Genomic DNA, 18,181 nt, shown 5'->3' with positions numbered 1-18,181 from the left:
CATGGTGGCATTGGTTAGCACTACTTCCTCACAGCACCAGCGACCCAGGTTTGATTCAAACTTTGGGTGACTGTGTGGAGTTTGCACATTCTCCCCTCGTCTGCGTGGATTTCCTCTGGGTGCTCCAATTTCCTCCCACAGTCCAAAGATATGTAGGTTAGGCTGATTGGCCATGCTAAATTCTCCCTCAGTGTACTCGAACAGGTGCCAGAGTGTGGTGACTAGGGGATTTTCACAGTAACTTCATTGCAGTGTTAATGTAAGCCTACTTGTGACACTAATAAATAAACTTTAAAGGGGAGTTGACGTCATAATCAAATCAGCCATGATCGTAACGAATGTCAGAGCAGGTTCAAAGGATCGACTATCTTACTCCTGTTGCTAATGGCCTTGTGTTATTCTGGGCTTCTGGATCACAGAGAATCATTCAATCAATATCTATCCTGTAAATCTCATTCATTATTTCAAGGATGAAACTTTGATCAACGCAGCCCATCTCAATGCTTTATTGAAGTTTGAGCCTAAATGATCTGCTTTAGCCCTGGGGAGCGGTCTAAATCCACAATCCTCTGACCTAGAGGTAAGGGTGTTACCAGTCGAGCTAAGCTGACAATCTAGTGAATGGAGGCATTCTTGACTGTAACACCAGTATGAATGATGTGTTGCCTTTACACATTCTATGTTGGAGTGTCCTTTTTTTCTGAACCAGGGCAATGCCTTCAATTCTCCCTTGTCCTTTATTCTTAGTGATTTCTTTCTGCTCATTCGAGGCATGTCAGTAGCAGATTAAATACCTCATTTCACATCCACTAGTCATTACTGAACACTCTTGGGTCATTATGATGAAGGTAAGTAAAATGCAGGATAAAGCTCCTTTTATTCTTCCAGCAGGAATGCGGGATAATGCCACTCATCATCTTTAATATACAGGTTTACAAATTCGTTGCACAAGGTGCAGAGAGGAAATCCACACCTTGACCTCACCTTTGGTGAAGGAGTCCCTACTGTGGGCTTGTAAAAATCTCCAGCCCCCACACCATAAATAATTAGGATCTCGGTGTGGGATTTTATGCTGATTAATGTCAAATGTTTGGCAGTTTGGGTTGTTGGGTGCAACTCCAAGTTAGGTCAGAATGCCGCAATGTTTTTCTACAGATGTTTTGATCTTCAAAGTTCTGGCCTCAGAATCTGTTTCAATAATTTTTGCAGCAGGATTGTTTGTTCAGTCATGACAATGTTTGATTCTTTTTATTATTTTCTTATTCAGCGACTGTTGAACAGTTTGTTTGTTTTCGTAACCCTACTCTGGATGAGCTGTTTAAAACGAGAGGACATTAAAGAGAAATTTGCACATTCAGGTGAATTTGATTTATTATTTTGATTGTAACAAATCAAATCAAATTCATCTGAATGTGCAGAATGGGAGACGGATAATTTAAAAGTTTAAAGTTTATTTATTCGTGCCACAAGTAGGCTTACATTAACACTGCAATGAAGTTACTGTGAAAATCCCCTAGTCACCACACTCCGGCACTTGTTTGGGGATACTGAGGGAGAATTTAGCGTGGCCAATCAAGCTAACCAGCATCCCTTTCAGACTGTGGGAAGAAACCAAACCACCCGGAGGACACAGACACGGGGAGAATGTGCAGACTCCGCACAGACAGTGACCCAAGCCAGGAACTGAATCCGGGTCCCTGTGAGGCAGCAGTGCTACCATGCTGTTGGAGCGTTGACATTCAGGCTTAAATGGACTAAAAGGCCATCACCTTGTGAGTATGTATCTAAAAGTTTAACAATTCTTTGTCTGTACAGTAAATAAATATAGTGGCAGTATACTTTCAACCAGGGAATCAGGATCACTTGTGTTCTCATATCAGACTTTCATTTGGGTTTTCCGTTTAAGTTTCAGATCTGTGCTCTATATTCTGCACAGGTTTTTGTAACGCATTTAATTCTTTGCAAAATGTGTGCCGTTTTAAAGCAATTATCAAATCTTGCGAGCATTTTACAATGAATTAACTGGAATGAACTCACAGAATAGCACTCTCACATTTAGTCAGAAGATTGCAGGTTCAAGTCCCACTCTGGAGACTTGAGCTCATAATCCAGTGTGGCACTGAAGAGATGTTGTCTTTCAGATGAGAGAACTGACATTGAGCAAGGCCCTGTATGCCCTCCTAGGCAGCGGTCAAAATCCCAACGCACAATTTTGAAGAGGAACAAGGGAGTTCTCCCCAATACCCTGGCCAATACTTATCACTCAATTAACATCACAACAAGAAAAAAGTTGCTGTTCTTGAAAGCTTGCTGCCTGCAAAATGGCCAACGGATTTCCTGCATTACAGCAGGATCTCCTTTTCAAAATTATTTCATCAGCTGTGAAGTGCTGCAGACATGGAAAATGCAACTTAAATGCAAATCTTTCCTTTATCTTTGGAACTATGGGAATCATTGCTGAGGAGACAAAGACAGATGACCGCAATACTTAGCCCCACGTTCATAAATGTACCAATGAATTCATTGGAAATATAATTGAATCTAATAAGTACACTTGCACTAATTACCCTGTTCAATTATATTGCGTCGGACATCACTCCTCCCACCCACTTAACCTAGGATAGTTTCTGGTCAATTTGCAGTGAATTAATAGGTTGTGATAATCTTAAAATGTTTTATATATAGAAAACTATGTAATACACAGATATATTTAAAGGTTTACGGGGGAATTTGCCCAATCTGCCTGTTCCGTGAATTGTAGCGGGCAGGCAGAGGGTAACCACACAAAGGTCCACTGACCTCGGGCAGGATTCTCCGGTTTTGGGGCAAGTACAGCCAGAGAATCCTGCACTTAATCACAGAATCCTTATAAAATGCAGAAGGAGGCCATTTGGCCCATCGAGTCTATACTGACAACAAACCCATTCAGGCCCTTCCCCATAACCTCACATATTTACCCCACTAATCCCTCTAACCTACACATCATGGGACACTAAAGGGCAATTTAGTATGGCCAATCAACCTAACCTGCACATCTTTAATGTTTATCTTCACACCATTTTTACATTTTATATCTATATAATTATGTCTTCATTTGTAAAGATCACCACCCATGTCAAGTCACATTGGGTTGGATGTCCTTATAATATTCTACCAATTCTTTGGATTATGCATATGCAGCCAGTGCAAATGTTGAAGTTTGCAAGCTGTGCATTACTGGGAACCTAAAGTAAGAATGTGTGTGTGTTGCAGGGGTGGGGGGGGGTTGTTGGTGGTGGTGAGGAGGAGTGGGGAAACAAGGACAAAAGGGATGATTTATAAGAACATTTGTATGACAATACTGAATAAATATTCATCAGGTCTTTCCGATATAATGCAGTAAAATAAATTTAATTAAATCTTCCAGCACAGTGTCATAAAAGGTATTAACTGCTCTGAACAATTAGAGAAACACTCATGATAGGAAGAGGGGAAGACAAAAATCAAGTTTCTAAAGCTGGGCTGCAGTTTCCATGCAACCATCGGTATCCTTTTGTCAATGTGATAGTCATACAATGATGACACTACTAAAGCCTACTACCCCAGCAAACACTAATTGCTGTAAAGATGCTATAAAAGGAAAGGATAAACTCAAAACAATAACCGGCCTTGGTGCGCATAGTCCTTTCAAATAAGATGCTGCCCTTTGGGGAAAACGACGCACTAAAGGAAAACTACTGAAATGGCAAAAGAATATCAATGCAACATCAGCAAAGGGGAAGGACTGCGCTATCACACAATAGGGTTTTTTTTAAAACATATAAGCAAAATACGTATCTGCTGTAGGGAGCTCATTAAGCTCTGGTGCAACCCGAAAGCTGGAATGTCCTCCTGGCACACTCTTAAAGTGCTAGACGTGCTTTTCAGCAGAAAAAACAGCAGCTTTCAGGAAGCAAAGCTGGCAAATGCCTTGCTTCAGTTCCAAACAAGAAAGTAATAAGTAACTAAACTGATCACGCTATTATATTTATGTACTGTATAAGAGGGAATATAAAACGCATTCCACTAACCCCCTGACTCTTCACACAGACAGGAATGTACTGAACACGGGGAACTTTCCATACAGATTCATTCCTGGGTTGAGAAAAGAAAACTCTAATCCCCAACAAAAAAAAGCCTGCTCCGCGACAAAGAGAGAATAAAAGAATGGCGGGCAGCGCTTTATTGAAGTGACAGATATCAGAATCACTCCTGCTAAGAAGCAGAAAATCCTTCCACTATGCTTAATTCTCCAAAAAACGGGGGTTAGGAAAAGGTCCTTCAGCAAACCTGATCTCATTCCTCACAAATTAACAATCCTCCATCTTCCCACGGCAGCCAGGGTCGGGATGGAACTTCCACCGCCAGCTCATTAGTACAATGGATCCTCGGCCTAGATAAGCACTCGGGCCCTGTCACAACGTCCCAACGAAGCCAAATCTGCCAGCACTACAGTGTACCCGAACAGGCGCCGGAATGTGGCATCTAGGGGATTTTCGAAGTAACTTCACTGCAGTGTTAACGTAAGCCTACTTGTGACACTAATAAATAAACTTAGCTTAGCAGGGCTGATGTCTGCAGTCGCCCCACTTCTAAAAGCAAGCCAGACAATTCTGACCTTTGCTGTTAGTGCATTTCATGACGTTTAATGTGGCGGTGGTGATGGGCTGTGTTAGAAGTTATACAAATTTACTCCAAATTATTATAGTTTTCTGATGCAGTGCAGCAGTACAGAAACAAAACATTCAGCCCAACTATTTTATACTGGTATTAATGCTTCACACAACCGTCCTCTCACTTCACTACCTCTAACATGGTCAAAATATCCTCCTCTTGCTTTCTCCTTCACATGTACACCTATCTTCCCCCTGAAGGCATCAACATTATTCACCTGAACCACTTCCAAGAAGTAGCAAATTCTGTATTCTTCCCAATCTCAACCTAAAGAACTTTCTCCAAAATCTTTGTTGGATTGGTTATTTATTTCACATTTCTAGCCCAAATTTTTAGAATCATCTTGTCCACATTCCAAACTCCTTCACAGATTTAAAACCACGAGGTCACCTTTCAGCCTTCTCTTTTCTAGACAAAACGGCTGCTGTTTTTCTCTCTTTCCTGGTGGTTATAACGTCTCAGTTCTGGAGTCATGCTTGTCAGGCTTTTTTTTTTGCACCTTCTCCCATGCCTTTATTACCACACGCTCAGTACAAGTTTAACATATCTTGCCTGCTTTTCAATTCCTTTCCTCTAGAAACGAACCCTAGTGCCTTGTTTGCACTTTTTATGGCCTCGTTAACTTGCACTGCTACTTTTAATGGTTTGTGAATGCGTGTCTCCTAGATCCCTTTGCTCTTTCACCTCATTTAGACACTTATTTTGCTGCCTCATATTTCCTCCCACCCAGAGGAACTATTCTATCCACAAATGTGTTGAAATTAATTTGCCATTAGCACACCCACTCTGTATGTTCATTAACGTTTTCTTGGGTTACACCACTGCCTTCCTCAGTATTAACAATTGGGGATGCTGACTACAGTGGATCATGACAGATATTTTAAATGTTAATTCAGAAAAACAACCGGGTTGCTCTACACAATGAATCAAAATAATTTTTTTTAATCATGCATGGGACATGGGTGTCACTGGCTGAGCCAGCATTTATTGCCCATCCCTAGTTGCCCTTTAACTGAGTATCTTCCCGGGTCATTTCAGAGGGCAGTTGAGAGTCAACAATGGTTCTGGAGTCACATGTAGGCCAGACCAGGTAAGGATGGCAGATTTCCTTCTTTAAAGGGCATTAGTGAACAAGATGGGTTTTTCCGATAATGGTTTCATGGTCATCAGTAGATTCTTAATTCCAGATTTTTTTTTATTGAATTCAAATTCCACCATTTGCTGTGGCGGGATTCGAACCCAGGTCCCTAGAACATTAGCTAAATTTCTGGATTAACAGTCCAGCCATAATACCACTGGGCCATCACTGTTCCTTGAATCACATAGAACAATCCTACAGTTTAAGTTCACATCTTATATTCACATACTGTTGCTGGGGAGAGATACAAAAGGGTCCAGAGGGGCAATTTTTTCACATAGACGGCGGTGAGTGTCTGGAACGAACTGCCAGGACTATTAGTAGAGGCGGGTACAATTTTGTCTTTTAAAAAGCAGTTACATAGGTAAGATGGATATAGAGGAATATGGGGCAAACGCTGGTATTTGGGATTTGCTTAATGGGCAAGTGGACAAGTTGGGCCAAAGGGCCTGTTTCCATGCTGTAAACCTCTACGACTCTATATATTGGACCAATTATTTTATTCAGCTGATGCAACTCGTACTTTGTCTGCAATGAACATTTTTGTTCTCTTTTAAAGGAAATTAAAGGACTTAAATTACAAACCTTATTTTTAAATGCACTTATATGCAAAGACAATGATGCATGCAATGAGGAATTTTTTGTGTTTTAGGAAGTCATAATACAAGGTAACTGAGGCACTCACTGTCTTCTTTCTACCTTGTGTGATTTTATAATTTTCTACTTCATTCAAATAATGGTCCCACATTCAACTGTTCAGCATTAAAGTTTAAAAGGTTTTTTATTAGTGTCAAAAGTAGGCTTATATTAACACCACAATGAAGTTACTGTGAAAATCCCCTAGTCGCCACACTCCAGTGCCTGTTCGGGTACACTGAAGGAGAATTTAGCATGGCCAATGCATCAAATCAGCACATCTTTCGGACTGTGGGAGGAAATCGGAGCATCTGGTGGAAACGCATGCAGAAGTGCACAGACTCCGCATAGACAGTGACACAAGCCAGGATTTGAACCTGGGTTCCTGGCGCTGTGAGGCAGCAGTGCTAACCACTGTGCCATTGTGCCACCCAACGAAAACCAATGAAAGCTGGATAATAGCAAGTACTTGTGAATGTCAAGCTTCAACAGAAATGTAGTATTTTAATTGAGCACTCTGCCTTCTACTGAAGTATAAACTATGTATATTTTCTTACATTTATGTATGCGTACTATATATATATGTCCCAATATTCACCTTGCAAATCCTGAATAGGGTCACACAGTTGTACTGAAATGCAAATTAATTTCAATTCAAAGAAACAAAGTCAAACATTTGGAATGTAATTTTGTTTTCCCTGTCCCTTACAGGCGATGTGCACATTAAAGAAAAGACTGTAGAAGTTGTGAAGTTGTACCTTCATCGATACAGCCTTGAGTGATGGTGTAGAGCTGAGGGGAACGCTCGGCTAATAACTGCTGCTGAACGTTTACACACCGCATTGTCCACCAGGGCAACATCTACAAAACAAGGAAAGACATTATCATTCCCTCCTTCTACGCAAAGGAAAGGTCATATTCAAATCAGATAGAAATTGCAGCATCCAACCCAATCACCTGCCTTGGTCAAACCAGCAGAGAGTTGCTTTGGATGCTAGAAATCTGAAAGGAAACCGAGATGTAGGTCAGCAGTCACTGTGGTGGGAGGTATAAGGTCAGATTAGCAATTCAGATAGATAGGGTTCCTGAACCTTCAGCAAAATGAAATTTTGGGATTTTCCCAGAAACGGAAATACTTCGTGATCATTTTTTTCCTTCAAATGCATCACAAACACCGACATTCACAGCTTTACACAAGCCTTGGAACTTTGTGTTGAGGGCCAGCTATCCAAAAAGCCCAATTTCTCTTAAGGCTATCTTGTTTTGTAGAATTTTCCTATTCTGTGAGAAGTGTTTATGGTGAGCCCAGACTATTTTTCCTGTACTGGATTCCAGACATGTAAAGCAAAGCAAACATCACAGCAAGGGGGAAGTGGACATCGGAAAAAACATTGGAAAAGGTTGGCTCTCCATCCAAAGTCAGAAAGGTTTTAGAGAAGTCTTTATGAAATTCCACTCCTTTTCGATGACTTTGGGACCTTTTCTTGGAAATTTCCAGGTTTTCCAGGATCCAAAGGAATCCTGTTATAGGATTCTTTGTTGACTGCCCATGGCCTCAGGTCTAATTCAAATCCCTGTCCTTAATAGGTCTTTCCAAAGTATTGATCTTCTCTACCAGTGTCACCCTGCATCATGCATGTCAACATGAATCCTCTGCCTCTTCTTCTTCTGGTTTATGTCCCCATTAGTTGCAAAGTGTAGAGCTCTCTTGGTCCCACACCTGCAAAGTTCAGCTTAACCCATGTCTGCCACCTACACCAGGCAAAACCAGTCCTTTCCACTGAGCTTTGTCACATGCCCCAACTCTTCTCTCCTGCTTGCTAGGCATTACACTCACATCCACCTCCTTGAAGCACCCTAGAACCATTTCAGTACATTAAAGTTTCAGCAGGGATAAGTTGCTCTGAATATCATGTGGCTCTTTAGTTAACCTGGAACTGTTTGATCATGAAACATAAATGTTAATTGTTGCACATGTATGTAAAATCCAACCTGAACATAGAGACTGATACTTTCCCATCTACAGTCAGTGCTGGGAAATGCCATCCACTTTATTCCAGGCACCTGGTGTCTGCATCAGGAAACGTGTCTAACAGTCAGGGGTAGGGTAAATATTCCACTATTCTGCTTCAATAATTTAGCTCCAACCTTGCAGAAGCATTGTCCCATTGCACAGAGTGGTTATTTTCCACACCAGCTGTTTCATGGCTCTTCTTTCATCTTTTAACAGGACATGGACATTGCTTCCTCAGCCAGCATTTATTGCCTATCCCTAATTGTCCTTGAGAAGGTGGGTGGTGAGCTGCCTTCTTGAGCTGCTACAGTCCATGTGGTGTAGGTACACCCACAGTGCTGTTAGAGTGTTTCTGGACTTTGACACAGCGACAATGAAGGACGGCGATATAGTTCCAAGTCAGGATGGTGAGTGGCTTGGAGTGGGGCTTGCAGGTGGTGGTGTTCCCATGCACTGACTGTCTTTGTCCTTTTAGGTGGGAGAGATCGTGAGCTTGGAAGGTGCTATTAAAGGAGCAATGGTGAGTTGCTGCAGTGCATCGTGTAGCTGGTACACGCCGGCATCGTGCAGACGGTACACACCGGGATCACGTAGATGGTACACGCCGGGATTATGTAGATGGTACACACCGGTAGTGTGTAGATGATACACTGCTACCACTGTGTATTTGTGAAGAAAGTGAATTTTGAAGGTGGTGGATGGGGCTGCTTTGTCTTGGATGGTGTTGAGTTTCTTAAGCTGGACTCACCCAGGCAAGTGGAAAGTATTCCATCACACTGCTGACTTGTGCCTTGTAGATTGTGGACAGGCCTTGCAGAGTCAGGAGGTGAGTTACTCACCGCAATATCTTTGCAGCAACAGTATTTTTGTGGCTAATCCATTCAGTTTCTGGTCAATGGTGACCCCCCCCAGGACGATGATAGTAGGGGATTCAGTGATGGTAATGCTATTGGATGCAATGGGAGAATGGTTAGATGCTCTCTTGTTGGAGATGGCCATTGCCTTTGTATGGCACAAATTTAACTTGCCACTTATCAACCCAAACCTGGATGTTGCCCAGGTCTTGCTGCACATGGGTACGGACCACTTCAGTATCTAAAAAGTCACGAACAGCAGTTACTGCAATCAATAATGACCTTATGATGGAGGGAAGGTCATTGATGAAGCAGCTGAAGGTTGTTGGGCCTTAGAGTGAGATTGCTGAATCAGGTCAAGTCTCCTTCAACAACAACCGGTATCTATATGATTTCTTTACACAGTAACACATCCCCTGGTGTTTCACAGGAATATAATCAAACAAAATGTGACACTGAGCCACATGAGAAGATAATGGACATCTTGGTCAAAGAGACAGATCAGAGAATTCATTGAATTATAGAATCCCTACAGTGCAGAAGGAAGCCATTCAGCCCATCGAATACGCACTGACAAAATCCCACCCAAGCCCTATCCCCATAACCCCACATATTTACCCCATTAGTCCCCCTGACACTAAGGGGTAATTTAGCATGGCCAATCAGCCTAACCCGCACATCTTTGGACTGTGGGAGGAAACCCAAGCAGGCACGGGGAGAACATGCAAACTCCATGGAGACAGTCACCCGAGATCAGAATTGAACCCGAGTCAGTGATGCTATGAGGCAGCAGTACTCACCACTGCCACCCTAATTTTAAGGACTGTCTTAAAAAAGGAGAGTGAAAGGGACAGAGAGGGTCTCTAATGCTGCGCTGGTTGTGATTTACGGGGGATTCCCAAAATAAGGGCCAGGAGTTGAAGGGAGTATCACCAAGGGTGGAGTAATTAAAACCAGGGATACGTAAGAGGATCAGAATTGGAGACGAGCACAGTTTTCTTGAAGGCTTGTAGAAATAGCGGTAGTTACAGAAATGGGGAGGGGCAAGGCTACGGAGATTGGAATAGGACTTGATTTATTACTGGATTAACATACAGTGAAAAGTATTGTTTCTTGCGCGCTATATAGACAAAACATACAGTTCAAAGAGAAGGAACAAGAGTGTGCAGAATGTAGAGTTACAGTCATAGCTAGGGTGTCGAGAAAGATCAGCTTAATGCAAGGTAGGTCCACTCAAAAGTCTGATGGCAGCAGGGAAGAAGCTGTTCTTGAGTCGGTTGGCACGTGACCTCAGACTTTTGTACCTTTTTTCCAAAGGAAGAAGGCAGAAGAGAGAATGTCCGGGATGCCTGGGGTCCTTAATTAAGCTGGCTGCTTTGCCGAGGCAGTGGGAAGTGTAGACAGAGTCAGTGGATGGGAGGCTGGTTTGCGTGATGGATTGGGCTACATTCACGACCTTTTGTAGTTCCTTACGGTCTTGGGCAGAGCAGGAGCCACACCAAGGAAGAAGAGAGTTTTAAAAATTAAGATCCTGGCAGACCAGGAGTCAATCCACATCTGCAAGCAAAGTGTGGTGGGTGAACCGAACTGGATTGGGACAGCTCCAAAGCATTTTACCAGCAATTGCTACAGGAGGGGGAAAGATTTCATCAGACAGGGTTGAATTTAAATCCATGTCCCAGCTGCGAATGGGCAGTGTCTAACCCCCTGTGTCACACACTTTTACATAGCCAGTTGTCTCTGCTAGCAATGGACCTCTATGGCTACAGGGAAGAGAGGACAGCGGTTAACAATGTTAAATCTCACAGCATTTAAGAAAAATATATACTGTTTTTTTTTCAAATCATCTATTAATATATCCATTCCTGATTTTATGCTAATCTCCTTCTTTTAGAAGAGTCTGATCAAGAAGCATTATAATTTTTAGTTTAAAGTAATAAAAGGAAAGAGACATTGCGATTCCTCAGAAGTCTAATGTACATTGGTGGCAGAGACATTAGATGGCAGCACATACACAATTGTGAAAAACCAGCCAGCACAGGCTCCACAGCACAGCACCCGGTGAAGCAAGCACCCCACCTGCTGGTCATACATTTAACACCAGACATCAAGGTCATACATTATACAGCACAAAAAGATTCTTCAAGCTTGAAGAAACAATCCTCCACTTTGATCCAATCTTTCAAACATAACATTCAGAGAAATTAGATCTAGAGTTTCAAACAGAACCAACAACGGTACTAATATCTGCCTTGTAATCACTCCATCAATTATAACCATTACTTGACTATTTAGGCAATGAAACTAAGTAAAGTTTATTTATTTAATAGGCTTGTATTAACACATCGATGAAGCTACTGTGAAAATCCCCTAGTTGCCACACTCTGACGCCTGTACACCTCGGTACACCAAGGAAGAATTTAGCATGGCCCAATGCTATGCTTGACGACTGTGGGAAGAAACTGGAGCACCCAGAGAAAGCCCACACAGACACGGGGAGAACATGCAGACTCCGCACAGACAGTGACCCAAGCCGGGAATCGAACCCGGGTCTCTGGCACCGTGAGTCAGCATTGCTAACCACTGTGCCGCCATCCCGCCCTAAGTACCGCAAACTCTGTGAAGTGCTGCACTATCCCTCCTGGCCTTCTCAATCTCTCTGCTCCCTTGTCTCACCATCACACGCCAATCCAGACTATTGGCATCCTCTGCAACCTGGAGTTGAGCTTCTGTCCATTTAGGCACTGCAGCTTTCTCAGTTCTTCAGAAAGCCCTAAAGGATCTATCCATGCCTCCCCCACTCCCTCCAACCCCCTCTTCAAAGCTGCTTCTTAGCGACAATATCCAAAGCCATGACATCCGATTCCATGTGACGATACTCAGTTCCCCCTCATCACCTCCTCTCTTGCCTGTATGTTGCCAAACTCTACACAAGACTGCAACATACCTGTCAAATCCTCAAAGTCAGTCATGTTAGGCCCCCAGGCCAGAAAATGTGTTTTGTGAAGTTAAGCTAGACTGCAAGTTTTACATTTGATTTTGGCATTCGGGTGAGCATAAGTTGTTTTACTCCAGGTATGATTTAAATGAGGAAGCTTTTATCAAACAAAGTTTATTTAAGAATGCAGTTAGAAAAGAACAAAAAGAACGAGCAAAACTTTTATCAATTACAAGAATTAAACACAATATTTCTTAACAGCTAGCTGTCTCTGTTGCTCCAATTTAAAGTGATACCCCACAGACATACATCCTTCAGAATTAGTTAGCAGAAAAACAATTATGCTCATGTGATGGCTACATTTTCAGCTTTTTATCACTTTTCAGAGAAGGGTATATCCTCAAAACAGCAAAACCTCAGTGAAGCAAACCCAGCCTCCCACTGCTCCCAGTCTCCAGACTCCAGAGACAGAAAAGGATATCTCTCTCTCTGCAGCTCCCAAAGCAGCAGCTGAGAGAGAGATCCATCCTTATCCAGCTGGATCTCCGAGAAAAAAAAACTTACCTCTTGGCAGATTCCAGTCTCCAATTTCAGAGAGGTGAAAAGGGGGAGACTCCTCTTCCTTTACTCAAAAGCAGTGCTAAATAAGCCCAACTTACCCATCACATGACCATACCTGCCAATCATCCCAAAGAAGCCCCACTCTACAAAATCCCAGGGGAAAACAGAAGAACAGCACTAGTTCAGTTAAAACCGACATTCCAACCATGAGAAACAACTATGCTAATGCAGCAGCAACACGTGATGCTGGCAGACAGGAGATCACCAAGTGCATAAAACACTAGCAACAGATCCTGAAAAAGATATAACTCAAATACATTCCTCAAAGGCACATTATTGTCAGTCACAAACTTTCAAAACAAAATCACACAATTACTTAACAGTGTACAGGAAAAAATAATCCATCGTATTAAAACAAAGAGCTAAAACTGTTGGAACAGGAACACTACAGTAATATTTTATATTCATCAAAATGAATCAAACAAGCCTGTCATTTATGAGAGTAAACAATACAAGAACATTAAATACAGATATATCCCTACCTGGAATAGATGCAGCTTACTCCTACAGTTCACCAGGATTATCCTGGCTAACACCAGCAGGATGGGGTTAGTGACAAGGCTGTATATTGATTCCCCATCCAAAACCAAACTGTTCAACAGGGCGGCTCGCAAGCCTTGAGGCTGAAAGAAAACACAGTATCGAAATATGAATCCAACTAAGTTTCTGCAGCATCCCATCTCTCTCCCCAGCAAATCTCCATTTCTGTGAATTCATGTTCAGCCCACAAAGAACACTTACAGAAAGACACCTCAGTGCCCAAACAACAGACCATTGTGAAAAATCAAAACATTGTGACTGTAGCAAGCATGCATACCATACAACCATAAACAAGTTATGGCACAGAAAGAGGCCATTCAGTCCATCATGTCTGCACCAGAACAAGTTTCATGGTCACCATTACAGAAACGAGTTTTCTGTTCCGGATACGTTTTTTTAATTGAGTGAATTTACAGACTGCATGCAAGCACATATGTGCACAAACTGGCCTAACCAGTGAAATCCACATCAAAAGAATAAATATAAAAAACAAATTATTCTGTATATTGTATCCAGCACAATACAGCAGTTCACCTCTCTTTGCATAATGTACCAAGCACCTCTGGTAGTGGAAAGTTTACACTAAACATATTTACTAGTGTTACTGACCAGCTCAGAAACACCAAGGTATATTGTGAAGCCAGACTAGATCCCAACTATTTTCTATTTTGACATTAGTACGAGGAAAAGATGTTTCAATCCTATTCTACTGACAAACTAGGGAGCTTTTATCAAAACAAATTTTATTTAACAGTTTAACCATAACAAATGAATTAGCTTAACCTTTAACAATTGAACAAAACTTAAACATCTCAAGACAGAAGTCCTAACTGCTAATCTATCATCACAAGTTCCAATTCAAGCAATATTCCTCTTATAGACTTAAACTCCCTCTTTAAAATTAATTAGCACAACACAGGCATGCTTGCTGTGACTTAGATTATCAAGCTTTGGAGCTTTCAGAAAGCATTTGGGGAGAGAGCGAGAGAGACAAGGAGAGAGAGGGAAGGAGAAACATCTTAGGCAGTAACTCCCTTTAATTTTAAAATGAAACTGACACAGTATTGCTTTCCTGCAAGCATGGTTCCTCCCATCAAGCACATGACTGTCCTTATAAATCAATCTAATTAAAACTCTACACTGAAACCCCAGGAGAAGCTTAAGTAAACACAAATGCATTAGCTCTGCTTAATCAAACACTCCAGCCAGTATTTTCTCACCCGATTTTATGCTCCCGATCACCATAATCCTTAACTCCTTTACTGTTCAAAAATGTATCTATCCTTGCCTTAAAAACATTCAGTGAGGTAGCCTCAACTGCTTCACTGGGCAGGGAATTCCACACATTCAGTACCCTTTGTGTGAAGAAGTTTGTCCTCAACTCAGTCCTAAATCTGTTCCGCCTTATTTTAAGAGGCCATGCCCCCCAGTTCTGGTTTCACCTGCCAGTGGAAACAACCTCCCTGCTTCTAATCTATCCCCTTCGTAATCTTATATGTTTCTATAAGATCCCCCCTCATTCTTCTGAATTCCAATGAGTATAGCCCCAGTCTATTCAGTCTCTCCTCATGAGCCAATCCTCTCAACTCCAGAATCAACCCAGTGAAACTCCTCTGCACCCTCTCCAGTGCTAGTATATCCCTTCTCAAGTAAAGAGATCAAAACTGTACACAATACTCCAGGTGTGGCCTTACCAACACCTTATACAGCAGCAACATAACCTCGCTATTTTTAAACTCCATCCTTCTGGCAATGAAGGACAAAATTCCATTTGCCTTCTTAATTACCTGCTGCACCTGCAAACCAACTTTTGTGATTCCTGCACAAGAACACCCAGGTCCCTCTGCACACAATTCCACAATAGGTGGAATTTTCATAAGAACATAAGAAATAGGAGCAGGAGTAGGCCATCTAGCCCTTCGAGCCTGCCCCGCCATTCAATAAGATCATGGCTGATCTGTCGTGGCTCAGTTCCACATTCCCGCCCTCTCCCCATAACCCTTAATCCCCTCTCTTACCAAAAACCCATCAACCCGCGTCTTAAAAATATTTAGCGAGGTAGCCTCCACCACTTCAACGGGCAGAGAATTCCAGAGATTCACCACCCTTTGAGTGAAGAAGTTCCTCCTCAACTCCATTCTAAACCGCCCCCCCTTTATCTTGAGGCTGTGCCCCCTAGTCCTAATTTTCCCCTTTAAATAATAGCCCATTTGCTGTTATTCCTGCCAAAATGGATGACCTCACATTTACCAACACTGTATTCATCTGCCCACTCACTTACACTATCTATATCCCTTTGCAGACTCTCAGCATCCTCTGCACACTTTGCTCTGCCACTCATCTTAGTGTCATCTGCAAATTTTGATGGATTACATTTAGTCCCCAACTTCAAATCATGTATGTAAATCATAACTGTGGTCCCAACACTGATCCCTGAGGCACCCCACGGGTCACTGATTGCCAACCAGAAAAACACCCCCACTCTTTGCTTTCTGTTAGTTAACCGATTCTCTATCCATATATTGCAGAGACATTGGGTGGATGTAGCACTTACTAGGGGGCATAACTATAACGTTCATGGTGGGAAATATAGGAGAGATGTCCGAGATAGATTCTTCACTCAGAGAGTAGTTGGGGCGTGGAATAAACTGCCTGCTGTGTTAGTGGAGTCGGACACTTTAGGAACTTTCAAGCGTTACTGGATAGGCACATGGAGCACACCAGAATGATAGGAAGTGGGACAGCTTGATCTTAGGATTGGACATAGCTCGGCACAATACTGAGGACCGAAGGGCTTGTACTGTGCTGTAATGTTCTATTCCCCTTTACACCGTGCACCTTTATCTTATGCAGCAGCCTTTGGTACAGCGCCTTGTCAAATGCCTTCTGAAAATCCAGATACACCACATCCACAGGTTCCCATTGTCCACTGTGCATGTAATGTCCTCAAAGATTTCCACCAAATTGGTCAGACATGACCTGCCCTTCATGAACCCATGCTGTGTCTTCCCAATGGGACAATTTATATCCAGATACCTCGCTATTTATTCCTTGATGACCGATTCAAGCATTTTCCCTACTACAGAATACCTTTGCCAGGCTCCCAGATTGGACAGCAGTAACTACCTCAATCAGGGTGCTCATTTTCTAACACATCCATTCATAGACCTCGTTAAAGTCATAACAGTTTCTACCCCTGACACTCCATTGCAAAACTTGGTGTATTGGATATGGGCACAGAGAGGGCAAATGCATAACCTCCCTAGATTCATAAGAACATAAGAAATAGGAGCAGGAGTAGGCCATCTAGCCCTTTGAGCCTGCCCCGCCATTCAATAAGATCATGGCTGATATGTCGTGGCTCAGTTCCATGACCTACTAATACTCACAGCCAAAGCTCCCAACTAATGGATGGAAAGTGAGGAGATACAATCACGCTACCAGTACACAGAACCAGTACACAGGAACAGAATGGAAGTAATTTATAATGCAGTTGTAAATGACAGAAAGTATGATGCATAAAGTGCTAGGCTGCTAACAATTAATTGGTTAGCACTGCTGCCTCACAGTGCCAGGGACCCAAGTTCAATGCCAGTCTTGGGTCACTGTCTGTGCAGAGATTGCACGTTCTCTGTGTGGGTTTCTCCGGGCGCTCCGGTTTCCTCCCACAGTCCAAAAGATGTGTGGATTAGGTGGATTGGCCATGTTAAATTGCCCATTAGTGTCAGGGGGATTAGTGAGGGAATATGTGGGGTTATGGGGATAGGGCTTAGGTGGAATTGTGGTCGGTGCAGGCTTGATGGGCTGAATGGCCTCCTTCTGCACTGTAGAGATTCTATGATAATAAAATATTTTGGACACATACCGCTTCTCCCCCAATCTTTGGCAATTCTACTTAAAACAGTTCGTACTGCAAGAATGGTTTAGTTCATGAATTAATTTAAAACGTCTATTTTATAGGCCTGGAGTTTAACCAAGTGTCTGCTTTCAATTTTAAATTTACATTTAGAATAAGGATTTTGAGTACTAATTTGCAGTATCTAGCTGCGTAAAAAAGGCATTGCTGAATTCTGACACTTTCGAGGCAGTGTTTACTTATTTCTGAACTGAAAGAGTCCAAGGTTCACTGAATTCTTGAATCTTTCATTGTTCTGCAATTTTGAGTTCAGTGCTGAAGCCAAGCCACGATGGTTTCAGCGGCCAGTACACAACGACAGACTGCGAAGGTAACTAAAGATTCTAATCTTGCAATCTGTTATCACCTTTCACCAAAGCACACAATATTGGATATACCCAAGGACACAGCTACAGGAGAGAGCGCACAAGGTATTGGTCATACATCATAAACAAATAGGAAAATATTCATAATTCTCTGACTTTTCTGGAGATAATTACATACTTGTTTTTCTCAAAAGTGGTTTATAATGAAGCACAGAAAAATGCTAATGCATTGTGTCTACGAACAAAAGTTTGGATTAGATTTTACGAGGGGAACAGTACAAGTGGAGCTGGACAGGCACTTGGTGAGGAAATCAGTGAGGGTCCATATATAACAGCAAAATACTGTGGATGTTGGAAGTCTGAAATAAGAACAGGAAAATACTGGAAATATTCAGCTCTCCACCAGCACCTTCAGAGACAGAAACACAGAGCCCCAGGGGTCAATCAGCGTAGCAAGCCAGTAAGATCATGCAAGAGGCAAAAAGCTAAATTTGCACCGAGTTTCTCCCTCGCGCAATATTACCAGC

General features: G+C 42.3%; 1 protein-coding gene across 1 annotated transcript in view; it reads right to left on the bottom strand.

Annotated features, from left to right (window-relative positions):
* The window catches only part of ttc27 (tetratricopeptide repeat domain 27), a 200,682-nt gene that overhangs the window by 159,295 nt on the left and 23,206 nt on the right, over positions 1–18,181 (bottom strand). Inside the window, exons 4-5 of the mRNA XM_080200718.1 lie at positions 13,376–13,516; positions 7,225–7,327 (exon numbers count right to left, since the gene is read on the bottom strand). Of these exons, the coding sequence (XP_080056844.1) occupies positions 7,225–7,327; positions 13,376–13,516 (244 nt within the window). The remainder of the gene's footprint in view (positions 1–7,224; positions 7,328–13,375; positions 13,517–18,181) is intronic.

This window comes from Carcharhinus amblyrhynchos, chromosome 12 (assembly GCF_965287045.1).
Source record: "Carcharhinus amblyrhynchos chromosome 12, sCarAmb.v2.hapA, whole genome shotgun sequence".
In the NCBI taxonomy this organism is placed as follows: domain Eukaryota; kingdom Metazoa; phylum Chordata; class Chondrichthyes; order Carcharhiniformes; family Carcharhinidae; genus Carcharhinus; species Carcharhinus amblyrhynchos.
The sequence above is the reverse complement of the archived record's forward strand: the minus strand, read 5'-3'. Positions and strand labels throughout refer to the sequence as shown.